At 38.8% G+C, this 23,092-nt stretch overlaps 1 protein-coding gene across 1 annotated transcript in view; it reads left to right on the top strand.

Moving 5' to 3' along the window:
• MDN1 (MDN1, midasin homolog (yeast)) overlaps positions 1-23,092 on the top strand; it is a 164,975-nt gene that overhangs the window by 76,504 nt on the left and 65,379 nt on the right. Inside the window, exons 30-46 of the mRNA XM_012638185.1 lie at positions 2,061-2,190; positions 5,889-6,107; positions 6,779-6,976; positions 7,736-7,944; positions 8,671-8,793; positions 10,816-11,013; positions 12,089-12,196; positions 12,524-12,712; positions 14,975-15,064; positions 15,166-15,429; positions 15,579-15,840; positions 18,148-18,307; positions 19,354-19,470; positions 20,390-20,598; positions 21,568-21,716; positions 22,078-22,289; positions 22,607-22,827. Coding sequence (XP_012493639.1) covers positions 2,061-2,190; positions 5,889-6,107; positions 6,779-6,976; positions 7,736-7,944; positions 8,671-8,793; positions 10,816-11,013; positions 12,089-12,196; positions 12,524-12,712; positions 14,975-15,064; positions 15,166-15,429; positions 15,579-15,840; positions 18,148-18,307; positions 19,354-19,470; positions 20,390-20,598; positions 21,568-21,716; positions 22,078-22,289; positions 22,607-22,827 — 3,058 coding nt within the window. The remainder of the gene's footprint in view (positions 1-2,060; positions 2,191-5,888; positions 6,108-6,778; positions 6,977-7,735; positions 7,945-8,670; positions 8,794-10,815; positions 11,014-12,088; positions 12,197-12,523; positions 12,713-14,974; positions 15,065-15,165; positions 15,430-15,578; positions 15,841-18,147; positions 18,308-19,353; positions 19,471-20,389; positions 20,599-21,567; positions 21,717-22,077; positions 22,290-22,606; positions 22,828-23,092) is intronic.

The raw sequence follows: 23,092 nt of genomic DNA, 5'->3' as shown, positions 1-23,092 counted from the left end.
GTCAGCGTACTTATAATTATAAATATAGTATGTAATGCATTTGGAATTTTATGTTGGATAAAACTGTGGGTAAAAGGTAAAATTCCAAAAAGATATTTTAGAATCATCATTAGGTTCAGAAATAATTCTGAACAGATAAACATTTCCTTATCTGATGTCTCACTTTATGTGTGCGTGTGTGCCTGAAATGTCATTGTTTCAGTCACTTTTCCTAGTCTTTTATATATGTTATCCTAACATGCCCACAAGAGCTCTATATGAAAATTATTATCCTTGTTTTATGGATGTGAAAAGTTGGATCTGAAGTTCACTCATGATCTGCTTTTAGAGTTCATTTTCTTAAACACTCCTGGTTTTTAAACATTTTTAAAGAAATTTAATTCAGTTTTGTTGTTAAGAGACAGAGGCTCACTCTGTCACTCAGGCTGGGATTCAGTGGCACAATCTTAGGTCACTGTGGCCTTGAACTGCTGGGCTCAAGTGAGCCTCCTGTGTAGCTGGGACTACAGGCGTACATCACGATACCCGGCTGATTTTTAAATTTTTTGTAGAGATGGGGTCTCACTATGTTGCCCAAGGTGGTCTTGAGCTCCTGGCCTGGAGTGATCCTGCCTTCTCAGCTTCCCAAAGTGTTGGGATTGCAAACGTGAGCTACTGCACTCAGCCACTCCTCTGGCTTTATGAGTGATTTTAAAGTGGCAAAAACGTCATAGGCAGAAACCTCTTCTGGTTTGCAGGCTGAGTATATCTGTTCTCCTAAGGGCTATGTGAGTCACTGTCAGATAGTTGCTAAAATAAAGGGCAGATGGCAATTCCTTCTAGAGTTGTGTTTAGATATAGCCAGGAACCAGCAACACTATTGCTTTCATGCTTATAAAGCCTTTCACTGGAGAAGTCAGCACTATGTGCTGGACCCCGGTGTGTAAAAGTTAGTAAGAGGATGATGTAGTAGCAGGTCAGGGAGAAGAAGAAATAGGTTGATCTTGAATGAAGGCATTTAAGATTTCTGATAATTTGGTGAGTACTCGATATGTGAATATGATATTTTGGGCTTAGTTTTCTTCAGTAACATGTGAAGAAAGATTATCACTGTGTTTCAAGAAGTGCTGTAAAGAGAAGGAACAAAATACATTACTGTTTCAGACTAAAAATATATAAATTGGCTCCTTGGCAAGTGGAAATACCACAGCGATATCTGATTTCAAGGTTGTGTGTGTTAACTTGCCTGTCAGGTTAGCTTAAGTTTTCCTTCAGACAAAGGTTGCCAGCTTTTACCTAAGGGAAAGCTACTTTTGGTTTTTGCATGTTTGACAAGCAGAGCAAACATGAACACCGGAGGCATTGTTCAGCTAGGATGGCGATGAGGAATACTCATGTATTCGCTGGGTCTTTTTTGAGCTTCTCTTGAGTGCAGGCATTGATACTGGTCTCTGTGGTACACTAGATAGACAATTGTGAAATAAAAGCGAAGTCATGACAAACTAATAATATGCACATGTGGCATTGCAAACAATTGTGAAGAGGGTTAATTAACCTTGGAGAAGGGAAAGAGGAATCTAAACAGAGGGCCAAGGTCCTAACACTTGAGGGGATAAACGATTCTTTGTTATACGAGTGGTGAAATATAAAACTCCTTGTAATTTACTCCCTTTGAGCCACATAAATTTTCTCCTACTTTAGACAGCCTTCTTAGGGGAAGTTAACTCTTTATTTTCTTTATTAGTTGTAACTGAATGCAAAGTAAAAGGAAGAATCTTTACTTAAAGAGTTCAGATTTGACTGGGACTGGAATCCTCCTTATACACTTCCTCTGTAAGGCCTCAAAGCTCGGTATCATGTCTGTAGAGTGATGATGAGACTGGAGCTTGTGGAGGAGATTAATGGTATGACATTATGTAAGGAGCTAAGACAAAGTAGGCCTTCAATTAATTGTATTTAGTAGTAGAGATAAAAGAAGCATGTAGTATTTGCTGGATTCAACAGCTAACATTCTTTCAAAGGACTTGCTTTCTAGCCTTCCTCATGGGTTTTAAATTCACATTGGAGTTTGTTTCTTATAGCTGTCTCCTGCCTTAAGAAACCGGTTTACAGAAATATGGTGCCCTCAAAGTACAAGCCGTGAAGATTTAATTCAGATAATCAATCATAATCTTCGTCCAGGATTGTCTCTGGGCAGAGTAGATCATAAAGGTGAGAGTTTGCAGGTGGTACTGGTAATTGGTCTGAGGGGGCGTTTGTGTTGGGAAGAACAGGTGTGTTACAGGGCATCAGCTGTATATTAATATGAATATATATGGTGTGTTACAAGGAGAAAGGAGATGGAGAAATGGGAACAAATTAGATCTAAGGAAAATATGGTAGTAGCCTATTTGTTACCCTCTGTTAAATTGTTCATTCTTCATATTTTAGTCGTTACCAATTTGAGAAAGTGTTTATAGAATTTAAACTGCATTTCTTTAGTTGTCTTCAACTTATGTCTTTTTCTTCCACTTTCTTTAAAAAATTTATTATGAAACATTTCAAGCATATGGAAAATAGAATACAGGCAGTCCCCAGGTTACGGATGACCCAAATTAAAGTGTTCTCTACTTACAAATGGACTCCTGAGGTACCTCATAAGGGTAATTTACAATTAAATAATTAACAATTCAGAAACTAGTTTCTTCTGTGCATTTAAACAGACACGTGTGTCATAAGCAGTTCATTGGTGTAGCATCTTTACGCTAGCAGCTAGTCTCATCTTTATACCATTGTTTATATACAGCATCACTTTTGTCTTAACGTTTTGACTTAATTTAGTGAGTCTGTGCTTACTCTTATGACCGTGCCTACGCAGCAAAAGTCCATTGTAGGTCCAGGTAAGCCTGTAGTGAAGAGACAGGCCATTATAGCGGGAAAGGAAATAGAAATAATTAAGTGTCCAGGGAAAGGCCAGACGCCATCATTCACTGGTAAAGCATTAGGCTTTAGTCACTCAACTATCGAATAATTATGAAGTGGGAATAATGGAACATGTGAAAGGCAGCACTCCAATGACAGCATCAAGTAATACTGAGCAGCATAGTGGATTAATTATTGAAATGGAAAGATTATTATTGATTTGTTAGAAGATCAAAATAAGTGTAACATTCCTGTTAGCCTAGCATTGATGTGACATTAGGTAAAGGTTAACCTTTAATATTCTTTTTTGAAATTTCTTCTCCTATTAAACTTTTTTTATAAGTTTGTATATTCTCTTTGAATTAAAAGAAAGCACAATAGTTTCTGTAACTTATTACAGTATGGGGTATAATTAGTATTACAGTACTATACTGTATTATTACCACATATGAGCCATTACAGTATTGATATTATTATTACCATATATACACTGTTCATCAGATCTGAGTTACATACAATTCTGACCTAAAGATGTTCTCAGGAAAGTATCTTGTCTGTAACTTGGGGATCACCTGTAAGACCAAAAAAAAAAAAAATCCCCATATACCCATAACCTAAATTTAATAATTCTTAAAATATCCAATAAGAATTAATACATTTATTATATGCTTCTTTTTGTTTTTTAAGCCTATATTGGTTTGATGTATTTATATTTATCTTAGATAATAAATGGCCTAAATTTAGAACCTAGATCAGATCTAAGTCTAAATATATAGTTTTTTGGATCATTTTTATATTAAAGAACATAAAAGGATATCTGCCTCTTTGAGATTGGGATTCATGGATAGGTTCGACTTTTTGAAGGTGTCCTAAAGCACAGTTTCAAAAATAGGTAGGAAAGCTGTGAAAAACATCTGCATGGAACCCATTGTCACCTCTGCTATTTTAGGAAAGATTGACTCTAGTCATCTGAGCAAAGACTTCCCTCTGGGAAGAGTCCACACCAAACTGCTGCATTCACATGTGTACACCTGGACAGCTGGAGGTCCCCATGCCTCCTTGAACTTGCTGTTCTCTCTCCAGTTCCTGTCAGTATGACACTTACCCAGTGACACAAGAATTGACCAAGCCTGTGATTGTCAGACTCATCTATAGGACTTGCAGAAATACAGCTTGCTGGGCCCCTCACCCAGCGTTTCTGTTTCTGGTTCAGTAGTGCGGGTTGGGACATGAGAATTTGCTTTTCTGACAAGTTCTCAGGTGATGCCACAAATGTCGGCACAAAATCCACACTCAGAACCACTGACTTGCTAGGTTGTGTGCTGTTTGTAATGGCACATTTATTGTGAGAATTCCAGTAAAAGGAGGAAGAGGAGAAGACAAAAATAGTTAAGCAAGCATGATTTGTCTTTAGGCTCTGCTCTGGGGCTGGGTCCCTTCAGGAAGTAACCTCCAAATTATCTATGGGTTGCTTATTCCTTCGTTAAGTTATTTGGATTATGATGAGATGGCAGAGTGTGTGACCGCCGTTACATTGCCACACTTGATCAGTCACCGGTGTGCTGCATAGTAGCCCTGAGGACTTGCCTCGGAGCCTCACAGCTTGTCCTTTGGGAGCTAGTTTATTCCAGGCTACACAGCAGCAGACTTCCCCACGAGGATACATTAGAGACCCTGAGGAACATGGAGAGTAAGGGAGAAGCGGCTTAATAATTCACAGCAGTTTTATTGTGTGGAAGTTAATCAGGGAGCCCAGCATAAAAATATTTCTGTAAAATAAATATAAAACAGCTTCTTTTTAAAGATTTTCTTTAAAGATATCTAAGATTTAATGAATTTAATATTTCCACTAATTATATCATTCTAAATTGAATTTTGATCCTAATCATAATACATATGATATATTTATTGTATTATTTTAATCAAAATATAAATACCATTGTGAGCTCTACTTAATTTCTCTAGTATTTTTAGTTCACAAATCTCTATAGTAGTTATTGTCGATATATTCATTGTATGAACAAAGCAGAGATGATTGTATGAAACTGATGTATTTTTAAAATAAAAATGTCGACCTATGAAGGGCACATGGACCGCTTTTTCCAGTCTCGAATTTTTGTAACCAATACTTCTCAAAACAGTCTGTTTCATTAAAATAGAATTATTTCCTTGAGTTATATTCTAAAAGGAAATAAGGAACTGCATAGCTCCCCTTGATCAGGTTGCTCTCCAGAAAAATGGAATCGTTTACAATGCTGCCAGTAGGTTAGTGGATGTACCTGCTGCAATAGTCCCTCTAAACAGGGAGTTTTCTTTTTTAATATAAAAGAATCCATTATTTTATCCTTATTAATTTAATAGAAATTTAAAATTTTTGTTTAATTCCTAATGACAATGGAACATTCTTTGTGATTTATTTTTAATAATCGCTTTACATATTGGCATTTACTAAGTATTTTGGGTAATATTGTTTATTACATGAAATGTGATAGAAGTCATTCACCTTGAATCATGAAACAAAATTTATGAGCCCCTTAATTTGCTGAATTTTGACTGATGCATAGATACAAAAAAACAAACCTGAACTAAGTGCCACTGAAAAAGTGGCATTCCCCATTACAGTGTATAAAATGAATGTTATATAAATAAATATAAACAAAATTATAACATGATAAAAATCGTATGTTTTCTAAAATTATTGTGTCCTGAGTTCAAAATTGTGTCTGAACACTTTATTACTTTTAGCAGTTTTGAGGGCAGCTGTAATTCTCAAGGTCTTTTTTTTTTTTTTTTTTTAATGGGGTGGAATGCTATTCATGAATCCCTTGGGAATATAGTAAAAGCTGTGGACCCCTTTCCTTAGAGAAAGCATTTATGTACATTCACAAAACTTTGCTTTTAATCTAAGGAGCATAGACCCCTTCTAGCCCATCTGTGGGCCCCAGATTATAAACTCTTATTCGGGGATCTCCTGTAAACAGAAAATGCTTTTTCATCTTGTGTCTTAGGGGCTGACATAGCTGAGATGATGCTGGATTTCATTGATTGGCTGACTCAACAGGAGTTTGGCCGACGGTGTGTGGTCAGTATCAGGGATATCCTGTCCTGGGTTAACTTCATGAACACGATGGGGGAGGAAGTTGCTTTGAAAAGGCCAGAGACCATCTCCACTGTGACATCTTTTGTCCATGCCGCATGCCTGGTTTACATCGATGGAATAGGTTCAGGTACGTCATCCGTTAGTTAGCTGGTGGGGCCAAGGGGCTCGGGTAGAGGATAGTAGGAAAAGGAGCCAGCCCAGACCTCTGACCCAAATGTTTGACAGAATCATTTAGTCTAACATTTCCAAAACTCTGAATGGCTTTCCTTTACTTTCTACTGTTTGAAAAGTGGTTGGCGTAAAGGATATGCCAAAACTTCTCAAAGCTTATAGACCAGGTACTTAATAAACATCAAGTGGTGATTGTGAGTAGAAAGAAGGCTATTGAAAATGTCTTTACTATTGAAGCAATGGATAATTCTTACCACAAGCAGTCATTTTTAATTGATAGACCTGAGTCCTTTAAGTTTTCTATAATTTCATAAAATTCAATATTTAGGTTCTGGGTTTTTAGCCTCAAAATATAAATCAGATAGTCCTGTTAGTTATATACAGGTTGATTTATCACTGAGTGACTGGAGTACTTTACAGAATAAGTTGTTGCTTAATTGATGATCCATAGACTGGGGAGAAGGGAGGTCAGATTCCTTTGTTAAAACTGCTTACACTAGAAATCATATTTAGTCTGTAATTCATAAGGCCTCTTTCCCCCAGGAACCTGCTCTAGAGCTTCTGCTGAATGGTTTTAAAGCTTGGTGTTGTGCTGTTGGTTGATGGACTAATCCTCTTGTCTTTTAGGGGTAACTTCTTCTGGGTTTGGTACAGCCCTCTTGGCTCGAAAAGAATGTCTGAAATTCCTAATCAAGAAACTTGCCAAGGTAGTCCGACTTACAGAATGTCAGAAAAAGGAATTGAAGATTTATGACAGATTCAAGGCCAAAGAACTCACTGGGATAGATAACCTTTGGGGAATTCACCCATTTTTTATACCAAGGGGTAAGAAGGATTTTATATAAATGAATATTCTTATCCTGTATGGTCTAACCATTAAATCCCTCCCTTAAACCACTTGCCATAGTATTCAGTTGCTCCTATGTGGGAGCTATATGACAGTGGCCTGGAACTGGGGTGGTCCTGGTTGTGAGGGTAATGAAATAGATGTTTTCCTAGCCCCACTCCCTCCAAACTGGTGCACCAAAAACTTCTTCCAGGAGACATACAGTGGCACAAATGTTACACCCTACTAGTCCTGCACTTATTGTTAGTCCTGCACTTCAGTTACCTAATGGGTTAAGGATGTATCTTGAATTGACCTGGTGGTCTAAAAACCTTGATGAAATTGTTTACGTGGAACCAAATGACTGATACACCTAGCTTACACTCTGCTTTTAGGAAAATACCTATTTATAATGGTAAGTTGTGCAAGTACATAAAGTAATTTGAGGTATAGGTTGTGAAAAGAGAGATGTGTACTTGCAGTCAGCCTTACGTACGTATGTACATGTATGTATATAGGAGATGGAGAGATCTGTGTAGTAGGTGCAGTTGTTGAAGGTATGCTATTCTATTGGCTGTTCCTGTAAAGCATTTTGTGGATCTAAAAGTGGAGATGTATTGAAATAAGGATTAATATTTTCACTGCAGGTGGTACTTCACTGATAGTCTACTTACTGGATTCTTAAAATCTTGAGTTGGCATGTTTATATGGTTTGGTGATGTCTAACTTATATGTGGTTTTGTTTTTCTCCACTTAAGGACCTGTCCTGCATAGGAATAATATTGCTGACTATGCACTCAGTGCAGGGACCACAGCCATGAATGCCCAGAGGCTCCTAAGAGCTACAAAACTGAACAAACCCATTCTGCTGGAAGGCTCTCCTGGTGTTGGCAAGACAAGTTTGGTGGGAGCATTAGCAAAGGCTTCAGGAAATACCCTTGTTCGAATCAACTTGTCAGAGCAGACGGTAAGCTTAGTCATCCTACAGCTGGTGGGGATATGTATAGATAATAATAATTGTACCAATTTATATTTTCCTATCAGGAATGGTTACATTATCAGTACTCCCAAATATTTCATATGGTAATAAAGTGCACAGCAACATGACCTTCCAAACTAATTCTACTTCTGGGTTTGTTAGTAGGTGACACCTATTTTCTCTGGATGCTTTATTCTAATTCTATTTTGAGGGAGAATTACCCACTTTAGTAGTTATTATAATATAACCCCATTTAATTTTTTTTGCTTTCTATTAATAAAATAAAGCAATAGAAATAAAATGACTTTTAAACAATCTTATGAAAATATGGGAGGGAGATGACAAATTAAATGAAAATCATTTGGAATGGGGTATGGGAGTAGGGCCTGTGCATTGTTATGGGTGTGTGTGTGTGTGTGTGTGTGTGTGTGTATCTTAAAATTTTTTTAAATCTCACTGATTAATTTCCAAGTACAACCAAGGTTGAGAGCTATTAATCTAGAGTGCCAGCTGAAATTGATACTTGGAGCGTTGTGATGAGAAGATTCTTGGGGCATGAATAGGTTACTGCTGGGATTGGTTAGTTCTATCTTGGGTGTAGGAAGAGTAGTGGTACTAGGCCCAAATATTTATCATTTCAAATTTAGGGTCTTAGGATCTGGTTAATTTTTTTTAAATAATGTTGGCTTTTCACCATTTCTTCCCCTCTCAAAGGACATCACAGACCTGTTTGGAGCAGACCTACCTGTAGAAGGTGGCAAGGGAGGAGAATTTGCCTGGCGTGATGGTCCTCTTCTGGCAGCTTTGAAGGCAGGCCATTGGGTTGTGTTGGATGAGGTGAGGAGCTTATCCATCATGTCTAGGATGGGATCAAATGTATGAGAAGCAGTCCTACTTTTCATAGCTCTAGGGCATTCCTTAGTGGATGATCATGCTGATGGCTGGCAAAGGTAATTCTTTAAGGAAGTGATCTTGATTTCTTTAAAGAATAAGGAAGGTCACTTGACAGAACGTACATACGGGAACACCTGTACATATAACCTACAAATTCTCCTACTTTTTCTCGTTTTCCTTCAGAGGAAAACTGTGTCTTGGCTAGTTTATTCTCTGGTCTCTGGCAGACTTGCTGTGTTTGCGTTTATTTCAGAGATGTTTTACAAAAAGTGTCAGTCACCTTGTTTTATTAGTGCACGAGAGAGATTGGGGAATGACATATAAAATGATGTAAGAAAATGATAAAATGATCAGTGTTATATGTGCCTGTTGGGTAAATTATTGATCAGGAGAAAGCACATTATGAGAGAGACATAACAACTGAATCTCTGACAGACAGCTGGAGATAAGGAGTCAGATCAGTTTGGGATATGCAGTGTTAATTCAGAAAAAGGCTAGAAGTATTTGTGGAGCTGAAATGATTAGAGTGATGTAAGTGCTACAGATGAAGCTTCGAACATAGGACCCAGCGAGTTCCTTAGATTCAGACTCCTCTGGATCTGAACATCAGAGAGAGTGCTGTGGGATTCATATCTGCTGAGCTGTTTCCTGCTGTAATTCTTGAGATATCAAGGGAAGGGAATCTCCCTCCCGCCCTGCCCCCACAGTATTTTGTAAAAAGATGTCTGAAAGGATATTCATTAGCCAGAAAAAGAGAAATCCTAGTCTTGAAACTCAACTGATTGATTCATATTTAGTGGAAATACATTCAGGGACTCCAGGACATTCTGGACTTGCAAACACACTTAAGAGCACCTTTCTGTTTGGGGATATATAGGGGAGTTTGTGCTTTGTAATGCTTACGTAAACGTGACACTTGAAATTCTAATATAATCTGGTCCAATTTTTGTCTATTTGCATTTTCCAAATCTGCTCTTTCTGTGTTACTGAAAACCCACCCATGGTTCACATCTCTGAGCTCTGAACTCAACATCTGAAGATCTCCATTTAGCTCTTTTCATTTCTGGCACAAGATCTCTTCTTAATTGTCCTTGTTGTTTATTAAACTGTTGGTAGAAGTTATTTGTGTAGATCCACTTTATGGTTTTTATATCTTGACTTTGAAACCCATTTGGAGATTTTGTTGAGTATTTGAGCTGGAAAAGTATATAAAAAGTTATCAGACTTTACCTTCTACAATTATTGTTACATTTCTAAAAACTTAATGTGGAAATATCTGTATATTGGCAAGTCTTTTTATATGTTATTATTTACACAGTAAGTTAATGTAGGGGCATATAGTGGATACAGTTTAACTTTAGAGATGATTTTAACAGAAATTATTGATGTGTACATATATGTTATACATGCAAAATCTCTAGCATATGTGAAGTAAAGAATAATAGAAGGACTACATATCACCCCATCACTCAGCTTAAGAATAGAGAGTTATCAGGCCGGGTGCGGTGGCTCACGCCTGTAATCCTAGCTCTCTGGGAGGCCGAGGCGGGCGGATTGTTTGAGCTCAGGAGTTCGAAACCAGCCTGAGCAAGAGCGAGACCCCGTCTCTACTAAAATTAGAAAGAAATTAATCGGATAACTAAAAATATGTAGAAAAAATTAGCCGGGCATGGTGGCACATGCCTGTAGTCCCAGCTACTCGGGAGGCTGAGGCAGAGGGATTGCTTGAGCCCAGGAGTTTGAGGTTGCTGTGAGCTAGGCTGACACCACGGCACTCACTCTACCAGGGCAACAGAGTGAGACTCTGTCTCAAAAAAAAAAAAAAAAAAAAAGAAAGTTATCAATATTTGAGCTTCTCCCTCCTAAAGATAACTCATCTTACTTAACTGTATATTTCCTTGCCTTTTGTTATAGTTATACAACATGTATAATGAAACAAATATATGCACTTTCTTCTCCAAATAGCTTAACCTGGCTTCTCAGTCCGTATTGGAAGGACTCAATGCTTGTTTTGACCACCGAGGAGAAATCTACGTGCCTGAGTTAGGAATGAGCTTTCAGGTGCAGCATGAAAAGACGAAGATCTTTGGGTGTCAGAATCCTTTTAGACAAGGAGGCGGGAGGAAGGGCTTGCCAAGGTCTTTCCTTAACAGATTCACTCAGGTAAGATTTGCTGTTGCCATAGACACCAGAGATAGAGTGTCAGGGGATGATAAGACTGCTATCACATAGCTGTTAAGATGCTCACTATTAGAATGAGCAAGGATCAGCTTAATGATCCTCCTTCTTGTCCTCATATGGTGAATATTAATGTGACTGATTCTCATCATTGCTTTTCTCCTGGTTTGAATCACTTTATCCTATGCCCTAGAGAACTTGGTATATATTATCAGCTGGAAGAGAGTAAGGTCACCACCACCTTCTTCAGAATTCTCTTAACTGTGCTCAGGGATGAAGGCCAATCTTTGACCTTCTCGATTGTCTGTGTTATGTGCTAAAACATTTAAGAAAATTCTATAATTAAGGGGTTGCATTTTATTTAAAGTAAGAAGGAACAGAAAACTACCATGGAGAATAAAAATCCAATAGTCCTCAGTCAATCTTTACTAACATTTTTTTTTAGTAGCTCCTCAGTCAACTTGAATCTTTATTAACATTTTGATATCTTATGCCTTTATTCCTGTTTGCAGAGGAGTGTGCGTATGTGTATGCTTACTTATTCGATAACAGCTCTTTTTCAGTTTGGTTAATCTAGAGGTTTGGACATACTTCTAAATGTTAGCTTTCTTTAATGTTCCAGTTCCTTGATAATTAAGAGTTGATTGAATATCTTCTAAGAATGTTTTATTGTGAAAATTTTCGAACATCGAAAAGTTGAATGAATTTTACAGTAAACACAAATATACCTGCCATCCAGAATTTTGAAAGCATTTTACATTATACATAGAAAACATTTAAAAACAAATATAGTTTAAAAAAATAAATTGCATGTATCTTTTTTCTTTTCTTTGGTTTACTAGAGTAGAGCTTAAGAACAAACCTCTGTTACATTTAGATTTTATGATTCTTTATCCTAAAAATGCAAAAAAATTTTCTATTACTGAAAATTACATATATTACTCAGGCTTTGTCAGTTCATGTTAAGTAAAGATTTCACATAACAAGACATGGTAGTCATTTCTAGTATTTGGTAAAGAGAAACAAAGGCATTTTTTCCTCTTATTTTTGTATTTAATAGGTCTTTGTGGATCCCCTTACAGTAATTGACATGGAGTTTATTGCTAGTACTTTGTTCCCAGCCATTGACAAAAATATTGTTAAGAAAATGGTTGCTTTCAATAACCAAGTAAGTACCTACTTGCATTAATTGTTCTTTATTTTTTCTGGCTGTATTCGAACCATCATTTTTCAACATGCATAGTACTGTACCAAATTTTCAGGATCTCTAAAATAAATCACTTAGAATTCTATAGGTTTCTAGTGGAAGGCAAGCTGTTTATTGGAGTTTTACAGTAGCTCATTTCTGTATTGCGAATGCTTTAAAGGGTATCTCTGGCGTTTTTAAGTCTGGGGAAGGAGGCATCTGAATCGAGCTTAGCTTGTTCATTTTTCTTTTGGATTACATGTGGCCTGAAGCAGGACATGTATCCCCATGAGGATGTTTTTTTTCTAGATTGATCACGAAGTGACTGTCGAGAAGAAGTGGGGGCAAAAAGGAGGACCCTGGGAATTCAACCTCCGGGACCTTTTCCGCTGGTGTCAGTTGATGCTGGTTGACCAGTCACCTGGGTGTTATGACCCTGGTCAGCATGTGTTTTTGGTCTACGGTGAACGGATGAGAACCAGGGAAGACAAAGAAAAGGTGAATTTCATAATCGTTCTTTGCATTTCTTCCATCTGAAAGTTGATTTCTTCCTAAGGGAGAGAAAGAGCATACCCTAATAATACCAAGCCTATTAAAGCTGTTTCAAAATTTAGAACTTAGGGAACAGATTGAATATTTGCTTATCTTGGAGTTTCACAATGTAGAATAGTTTGCTTAGCAGGACACAGATTGCTTATCCATCTAAATCTCCATGATCACAAATCTTAAAACAGTATTGCCCTCTAGTAATAAAGAACTGAGTCTATAACATCTTTTCAAGCAAAAAGGTGAGAAGTAGGAGGAGACAGGTGATACCCAGTGGAAAAGGAGAGTTTTCTGTTTTGTTTTAAAATAAATATCCAATTACAAAGTGTTTAATGTGTAAAGTATTAAGAGATAGGAAGTGAGGATATTCTGTATATAAATGAAAATAGAAATGTCTGTTTATAAATAGAAAATAACACTAGAATTCTCAGCTTAAGGAATTGTAATAATGTGTGCGTTTTGGTTTGTGTTATTTAAAGTCCTGTTTTGCTGGATGCTCACAATAGCTACAGGCAGGAGTACTGTCATAACCTCCTACAGGTCATTTTTATATGGTATTCAGAGCTAGCCAGAAGCTAACAACTCATTTATTATGTGCAAGTGGCTTTCAGTCATTCATTTTAGGAGGAAATGTTCAGCTAGTTTTTTTTAACTTCACCTACCATCAGCTAGTATTTTCTTATTCACTTATTAGTTATAGTATATTATAATAATATATATGATAATAACATATAATAATAATTGTGAGAAAGATACTGGCCAGTTGTTAAATGATTGGTGTTAGATGGTAGGTCACTGTGGTGTGTGGAAGGTTTTGATCACTCCTCCAATTCAAGGTTAACACCAAATATGTTTTCTGATGGAAAGAAGGCCAAGAAAAATAATAATAGGAGGAGAAAGGCTGTAAAAGCTAGAGAAGGGTCCAGGTGAATTGAGTCTGATTTTGTAAAACCAAACCAGCTAGATTGTGAAAATATGTATAATTTTAACCTTCTGGTAAAACGTTAAGGATATGTAGTTCCCAACCCCCAACCCCTGGGCCGTGGCCTGGTACTGGTCTGTGGCCTTAGGAAATAGGCTGCTCATAAATGCCTGAGCTCGTCACCATCCCCCCACCCCCACCCCGGTCTGTGGAGAAATTGTCTTCCATGAAACCAGTGCCTGGTGCCAGAAAGGTTGGGGACCACTGCTTTAGAGTGGAGCATGAGGTCAGAAATTGCCTGGACTCAGGTAGGTGACAGGAGCAATCGCCTGTGCTGCTTTTAATTTCATAGTCGGATATTTGACACTGATTATGATAATTATCTTTATTATATTTATTTTCCGACTTCAGTGCAGTATACAACTATTATATAAGTATTGCTTTTTTAGAAAGATAGGTTATAAATTTTTTTTGATTGGCTCTAACTTTTTCTACTGCTGTGGGCTAAATTAGTGGTTTTTTAACATACCTCTATCACCTCTTTCCTACTCCTTAGACTTTTAAAGGAAATTAAAAAACAAATAGAGTTAACATTGTCTAACAGCATTACTACTAAAGATGGGGGTAACTGAATGTAAATAATTGGTCAGAGGAATAAATGGTTTTCACATCCACATAAATATTTGGAGGGATAATATGTTTTGGAGGCGGACTGGCTTAGATTTAAAATCGTTACCAACTATGGGCAAATTCTATAATTTTTGTGAGTGCTGTTATTTATATTTATAAAATGGAAATGATACCTATTTTGCAGGGCCATGAGGATGTGAAATAATCTCTTAAAGTACCTGATACAGTGTTTGGTACACAGTAGATGGTCAATATATGGCCAATATGTTATTCTTCGTAGTCTTTGTATTACTGTTCTCTTCTATCCTCTTTATAGGTGGTATGTTGAATGATGACAGCAAATTCCTTTTGCATCTTCAGATTTGCCACGGTGTCTGGGGCTTCATTTTAATTTACAGTGCATTCTTATTAGACTCTCAAATAGTTTGGGATTATGTGACTATTCTCGGGCTCAAGGCTACTTGAATTCCAAAGAATTGAATAAATGTAGTCTATCATTTTTATAAGAGAAAATTCAAAAGGATAAGGAAATTGTGACTAGTGTTCCCAGGATAGTGACTCTCATCACTGTGTATGTTTTGTAGAAGTACTCATTCCAGAAGGTTTGCCTAAGATTTTGTTGGAGTGATTTGTGTTTTGATTGCAATATCTTCTTCCTTTAGGTCATTGCTGTATTCAAGGATGTGTTTGGTTCAAATTCTAACCCATATATGGGAACCAGACTGTTTCATATCACTCCCTATAATGTTCAGGTGAGGAGACTAGGATAATCTTCTCTTCTACAATTTTCTGTGGTTTCTTCTGCTCCCACTACCAGGTATGCTTGTGACATCTCACTGGCATGTCTTTTCAGCTGGGCTACTCAGTCCTTTCCCGTGGCGGCTACGTTCCTCACCCGTCCCGCCGACCCCTATTGCTCCTGCACCAGTCTTTCCAGTCTTTGGAGTCAATCATGAAGTGTGTGCAGATGAGCTGGATGGTCATCCTCGTGGGGCCAGCCTCTGTGGGCAAGACCAGCCTTGTCCAGCTTCTGGCACACCTTACAGGCCACACATTAAAGATCATGGCTATGAACAGTGCAATGGATACTACTGAGCTTCTGGGTGGATTTGAGCAGGTAACCAGTCTGCCTTCACATTTTCTGGCAAAACATAATACACCTCATGGTCTGATTTGAGGTCTTCTGTGTTGGTGGTAACTACAGATAACTGTATTCTCTAACCCTGGCCAAGGCCACGATGAGTTCATGTGCTCTGGAAATTGCAGGTTGATCTTATACGACCTTGGAGGCAGATGCTAGAGAAGGTGGAGTGTACTGTAAAGACACTGTTAAGGGACAGCCTCCTTGTCAATGCTGATGATGCAGAAGTAGTACTGCGAGCCTGGAGTCATTTTCTTCTGACATATAAGCCCAAGTGTCTTGGAGAAGGTGGTAAAGGTATCACGATGGAGATTGTCAATAAGCTGGAAGCAGTATTGTTACTTATGCAGCGACTCAACAGCAAAATCAACTCATACTCTAAGGCAGGTATGTATATTTGGATGTGTATATCAAGATGTATATATATGTATATATCAGGCACTCACTGTTGCTCATATTGTGTTCATTTAGGAAATACATTTACAAATATAATCATTTTTTATTGATTGATTGATCAAGATGGTCTTGCTCTGTTGCCCAGGCTGGAGTGCAGTGGCGTGATTATAGCTTGCTACAATCTTGAATTCCTGGGCTCCAGTGATCTTCTTGCCTCTGCCTCTTGAGTAGCTGGGACTATAGGCATGCACCACCAAGCCGAGCTAATTTTTAAATTTTTTTATAGAGACAGGGTCTCATTAAGTTGCTGAGGCTGGTTTCGAACTCCTGGCCTCAAGGCATCCTCCTGCCGTGGCCTCCCAGAGTGCCAGATTACAGGAGTGAGCCACTGTGCCTGGCCATATTTTTAATTAATTTAATGATTAACAATTAGAACTTGGAAGTATTTGGCCTACAAAGTAAAATGAAGCTGAGATAAAGTATTCAGAATTGGTGTTCCTAAAAAAATCAAACAGGAAAGAAATTGGTTTATAAGCTTTATGGTTCATTTTCTGCGTTATCAGCTATAATGATAAAACATATATAATGATAAAATAGCATATAAAGCTTTTCTATTCTTGGTGCCCCTCCCCCCCACCTTTTGGAGACAATCTCACTCTGTCGCCGTGGCTAGAGTGCAGTGGTGTCATTAGAGCTCACAGCAACCTCAAACTCCTAGGCTCAAGCAATGCTCTTGCCTCAGCCTCCCAAAAAGCTGGGACTGCAGGTGCATACCACCACACCCAGCTAATTTTTAGAATATTTGTAGAGGCAGGGTCTCACTCTTGCTCAAGCTGAGAACGCCTGGCCTTGAGGGATCCTCCCACGTCAGCTTCCCAGAGTGCTGGGATTACAGGCCTCAGCCACTGTGCCTGGCCATTGGCTATTTTTTAGTTACTACTAATGCCTCAAGAAATTGAGCATTTTAGGCTGGCCGCAGTATGGGATATGGGTTATATTTCCTTTTTTTCTTTGTATGTTTAGTAATTTTGATTGGCTGCCAGACACTGTGAATTTAAGTTGCTGAGTACTGCATTTTGGTACATTTCTTTAAAGACTAGGATGTTTTTTGGTAGACAGTTAAGTTGCTTATGGATCATTTTGATCTTTTCAAGATTGCTTTTAAGGTCAAGCCTAGAGTAACCTTCACACTAGGGCTAGATTAGCCCCACTGTTGAGGCATGACTCTTAAGCCATTTCTGCTGACTCTTCACTTTGGCTGGCGGGAACTGGAGTGATACTCAGCCCTGTGTGAACTCTGGCCTCACATTTCCCCAGTAATTGTCCTTTCCTTGGAAGTTTTTGCTCGTGCTTGTATAGCTTTACCTGTTATATGCACGTGCAGATGGATGTTTAGCCAAAGACTCCAAGGTCCTTATCCAGATTTTTGGAGCTCTTTTCTCTGAGTAGGTCCCTCCTTTTAAGCACTCTCTTCTTCATTCTAGTTGCTTTGGCCTCTCTGAACTCCACTCTATCTGTTCAATTCCGTGAAACTTCTGTGTTTTTTGGGTTCCCCCTCTCTGCTTTGCAATCCAGAAATTGCTTCCAGGCAGAAAGGCAGGGCAGTTATGGGGCTTTACTTAATTTTTTTTTTTCCTCTCTCCCACAAATATCATAGTCCTGTGCTGCCTGTTGTCCAATAATTCAAAGCTGTTGTTTTCATGTGTTTTGCCCAGTTTTCTATCTGATAACAGTGGGAGGTCAAGTTGTATGTTATTCTCCCTCATGGTTAGAAATAGGAATTTGATGTGAACAAGGGTCATAAAACAATTTCTAACAAAAATCGATTAAAAAATTTTCCAGGGAAGGGCTGTATAAACTATATATTATACTTGGAAGATAAATACCAGTTGTTGCAACCACATGGTAATAGTCATTATCAAGGAAGCCCAGTTTAATGACATTCATTGCACTTGCCAACTTACAGCACTTTCTGATACAACTGCAGTAGTAGGTGGGAAACATTATCCTCCTTCCTGCCATTTGAGAAATGGTAATACAAAAAAATTATTTACCTTCTCCATCACCCTAGAGTCCACTCTGAGTATCAAGCCATTAATTCAGAAAGCCATTAGGACATATTTTCCATCCCAAACCTAATTTTCCTACACGTATTGAAACAGAAGCGAAACAACCTTCCCATTCCATTATGAACTCTTAAAATAATTGGGCTGGAAGTTTCAACTTTCTTTCCGTAACTCTTAGTTCTTGGTGTGAAATTAAGTGCTGTCCATGGTGATTCTCACCTTGACATTTCAGAGTTTGCCAAACTCGTGGAAGAGTTCCGAAGCTTTGGAGTTAAGCTTATGCAGTCATCCAGTGGCCTCAGCCACGGCACATTTGAGTGGGTCGACAGCATGTTGGTTCAGGCCCTGAGGTCTGGAGACTGGCTTCTGATGGACAATGTTAACTTCTGCAAGTAAGAACCTTATGTCTGATCATGAACGGGCCTACTTGAAATTGGGATCTGCTTGTTAAAGTAGAAACCCAGGTGGAAGCTCTGGTATTTTTAATCCACTATTTTTCTTTATTGGATATACATCCTCAGCCATACTCTTTAGACTTCTTCCTGGGGTGAACAATGGTAGTTTGTTATTAGATATCCGCAGGATTTCAGTTCTGTATTATAATTTGAACCAAACTGAAGGCTAACAAAACTGGATTACTTTTCCAGGCAACATCCTTCGAGTTAGGTCTTTTTATTTGATACCACAAGTCTTCGTTTTGTTAGGGTCTTATCTTTTTTTAATTTTTATTAGGGATGGTGTTTTGCTCTGTTACCCAGGCCGGAGTGCAGTAGTGCAGTCATAGCTCACTGCAGCATCGAATTCCAGGGCTCAAGCAATCCTCCTTCCTCAGTTGAGTAAATGGGACTACAGACATGTGCTGCCATGCCTAGCTTGTTAGTGTCATTTTTAAGTGCAGATTTTTGAAATGGGGGACCCGACACAGGGTAGACGTTTAGTGAATGTGCATCAGTGGTGACAATTCAACTGTATCATTTGATCCTATAGTAAGGAAAAGGACAAGTGCAAAACTACTGTACATCTACAGTTAGCATAGTAGAACCTACTGCATGTCAGATGATGGGTCTCTTTGTGGACTTTTTTCTGGATATTGCAAATTGAAATCCTTAAATGGATTTGATAATGTTGAGAGGTGGGGGATGGGAAAGGGGAAAGCAAAAAGTTATAGTGCGGGAAACTTACTATTATTTTCCTTAATTTCATTTATTTATTCAACAAATATTTTGTGTATTTACTGTTTAGAAAGGTCTGGACTATGTTCCTTGGGGAATGAGAAGGGGAATTGGTGGGGAATCTACTCTTTAAAGAGATCACAGTTCTATCTTGGGGGCAGGGGAGTGATCCGTGCTGAAAGGCAAATGTGGGTCAGAAGCAGTTGGAGGCTCGTATAAGGAAAGCAGCACGTCAGCATGTCCACCATTTGACTTTTCTTCTGTAGCCCGTCAGTGCTGGATCGCTTGAATGCTTTGCTTGAACCTGGAGGCGTCCTTACTGTTAGTGAGAGAGGAATGATAGATGGATCCACCCCCACAATAACACCAAGTCCCAATTTCAGGTATTTATCTCTCTTAAGTTTCTGCTTAGGAATCTGACAGTCTCAGCAGAGGTAGACGTTCTGTAGGACCTTCTTATGTATTATATTGATAAACTGAGTCATAAGGAAGTTCCCTCATTCATTAATTCAGTTAACAAATACTTACTGAGGCTCTACTATTTACCAGGCACTGCTAGACTAGATTTCACACAATAACATTGCAGTTGTTTCAGGAGAATACATTGTTCCCTTTTCTGCTCTCTGTTGGTGAGTTAGAATGATGAATTAGCACTGTCTGATTTGGTGAATATGTGGAAGTAAGATTTTTGGAGTTTTCCAGTAGCACTAAAGGTGTAGTGGATAAACAATACATATTTTTTTTTTTTTTTGAGACAGAGTCTCACTCTGTTGCCCTGGTTGGCTAGAGTGCTGTGGCATCAGCCTAGCTCACAGCAACTTCAAACTCCTGGGCTCAAGGGATCCTACTGCCTCAGCCTCCCGAGTAGCTGGGACTACAGGCATGCACCACCATGCCTGGCTAATTTTTTCTATGTTTTTAGTTGTCCAGATAATTTCTTTCTATTTTTAGTAGAGACGGGGTCTCACTCTTGCTCAGGCTGGTCTCAAACTCCTGAGCTCAAACGATCCACCCGCCTGGGCCTCCCAGAGTGCTAGGATTACGGGCGTGAGCCACTGCGCCTGGCCCAATGCATAGTTCTTTAGAAGAGTAGGTTTAAAGTGATGTGCTGTATTGATGCATGTTAGAAGTAGAAGATAGAATGCAAGCGATAGTAGCACTTTTGAGGTAGTGGTGTTTGCCTCAGTGAACTCTCTGAAGATGAACCACTTACGATTTGTCCTCACTGATTGTTCCAGAGATATACCATTGGTTGCACTGGAACGTAAAATATTTCTTTTCTTTGAATTGCTGTCTTTCTAGGCTTTTTCTCTCAATGGATCCTGTTCATGGAGAAATATCCCGGGCTATGAGAAATCGTGGACTTGAAATCTACATTTCAGGAGAAGGTGATGAGAGCTTCCTAGACAACCTGGATTTGAAAGTTCTGCTGCACAGCCTTGGTTTAGTGGGAGACAGTGTGTGTGACATCCTCTTGGCTCTACATACAGAGATTCGGAATACTATTGCAGGTGAGGTGCTTGACTTCTGGGTCTCTGCAGAGTTTTAGTCTTGTAGAAATGTATGTTATTCCGTTGGACTGTTTGTCTAAGAGTTCTTACATTTAGTGTACATAGAAATAAAAATTATCAGGAAAGCCTGTTAAAAATGTAAAAAAATGTCCACATACCCCAAGAGATGAGGTTCTGCAGGTCAGGGTGAGGCACGGGAATTGGTATTTTAACGAAGCCTCCCAGGTGATTGTGACGCATGCAGAGGCCAACACTTTGGGTAATACTGCTTGAGGCACTGAGATTTATGATGTTGGCCCATCGTATCTCCCGGGTCAGCAGAGGTTCTTCAAGGTGGAATAAAGAGGAAAGTTTGAGTTGCTTAAAACAGACAAATCTGATCTTTTTCTAAATGTTCAATTATACAAAAAGGACCCATAATAATAAATGCAATCCTGTTAATTGAGTAACTACTATGTGTTAGGTACAACACTGGTAGCTTATTTTGTCCTCACATTGGTTCTGCAAGACACGTTTCCATTTTACATGTAAGGCTCAGAGTATTTGAGTGAATAACTTGTGGAAGTTAGATAGTTAATAATGACAGCTGAGATTTGAAAATAAGTCTGTTGGATTTCAAAGCCCGTGTTCCTTTATGAGGGCACTCCTTTGCTACCTTCAGTGTGTGTCAGCATTAGATTGAGGAGATTTGTGATGAGGATTTATCACATAGGTGAATGGGTCCCCCATGGTATACTGCAGACAGCCAGAGAGAGGGAGAGAGAAGGGGAGAGCTAGGAGGTAGGAATGCAAATGTTCCCACCAGTGCATTATTCCCTCAGGAGACCCTAGAGTCTACTTAGGTTTTCTAAACTAAGTATCTGGGTGGGGGTGATTGGAAGGATATTTGGTGTGAAGGCGGAATTTATCTATTTTCATCAGAGCCAGATAGAAGAATCTATTGTCTATAGGTGGCAATTTTTTTTATAGGTTCTCCGACATCTTCAGTGTCAACTCTGATTCACACAGCTGTGCTCATTGTCCAGTACCTGCAGCGAGGGCTGAGTTTAGACAGAGCCTTTTCCGAAGCATGTTGGGAAGGATATGTCCGCTCCCAGCATTCACCAGCAAACCGGAAGGTACTATGAAGCGTTTCAGACAGTTTCTAAGTTGTAACGCCCTATATTATTGAGTAGGAGGGAATTATTTTTAAAGGTGGTAATCTTAATGATCTGAAAGAGTTGCCCATTGTAGTTTTTGTTCTAGGATCTAGTACCTAGGTACTTTCCTGGAAAATAGAGTAAATGTTCCTTTCTTGAAACTTACCTGTCATCAGCAAAGTGGAATTTAACTTGTGGCGTTTTGCATTGAAGAATGTCCATGATAGTTGTTAGGAGATGATCACATGGATCCTAGAAAACTATTATCATTTCGTTAGTTTTTTGAGTGTAGCACTTGTATGTTGGTGCCTCTGTACCATGTGTTTTTATCTCCTACCAGCTTGCGCAGGCTTTGCTGGAGAAACATATTTCTACTCTGCGAGCACGTGAAACCTGGGGGGACTCCATTCTTGCCATGGGACTGTGGCCAGATTCTGTGCCCTCAGCTCTCTTTGCTACTGAAGATTCTCACCTCTCTGTAGTCCGAATCGATGGACAGATCTTAGCATATTGCCTCAATAGGATGAGCATGAAAACCAGAAGCTGGGCAAGGTCAGTGGAGTCTTCAGCTTGTGTGTCTGTCTGGCTTCTTTACTAGTTTTTGCCTTTTGTGGAAATGATCAGGACACAGCATATTGAATCAGAGCATTATATGGCCATTTATTCTCCAGCTGTCATAATGCTATTCATTGTGATGTTGCTCCCTATTATTTATTAGGTCTGTGTTTTAATTGTCTTCCTTTGTGAGACTCATCTTTTACCCCCTTGCATCTATGGTCCAATGTTTGTAAAATAGTTCTCTCACTTCTCTGAAATGTGAAATAAAAGGTTATGCTAGTACCAACTTTGCCCATTCCAATGAATTTCAGGAGTCAGCCTCTTACTTGGCAAGACTTAGGGAAAATTATGCAGTCTTCCAGCCCTGAGAACCTGAAATTCAGTGCAGTCGAAGTGGATACTTATTGGATCGATGAACCGGATGTGCTGGCCATGGCTGTGAAATTGCTCACAGAAAGAGCAACTAATCAAGATTGGATGCTCAGAGTTAAATGGCTTTATCATTTAGCCAAGAACATACCACAGGGGCTTGGTGAGTAGAAAAGCTTAATTTATCCAACAAGGGGATTTATATATACTTATCCTGTTTAAGCGGCTCAGCGGCTTTTTATTCTGTGAATACACTGTTAAAATTTTAGCTGGGAGGCCTCCTAGAAAGAAATTTGTGACCCAGCATTACTTTATGTGTAGCTGTTAAAAAATTAAGGAGCAAGTCTGCCCTTGATGTAGCACACAAGAAATTCTTATTCCCATATAATCTGTAGCATTTTAGGGTATGTCTGCCTTTCTATCAAATT

The sequence above is a fragment of the Propithecus coquereli genome, unplaced genomic scaffold (genome assembly GCF_000956105.1).
Source record: "Propithecus coquereli isolate 6110/MARCELLA unplaced genomic scaffold, Pcoq_1.0 Scaffold127, whole genome shotgun sequence".
NCBI lineage: Eukaryota > Metazoa > Chordata > Mammalia > Primates > Indriidae > Propithecus > Propithecus coquereli.
The sequence above is the reverse complement of the archived record's forward strand: the minus strand, read 5'-3'. Positions and strand labels throughout refer to the sequence as shown.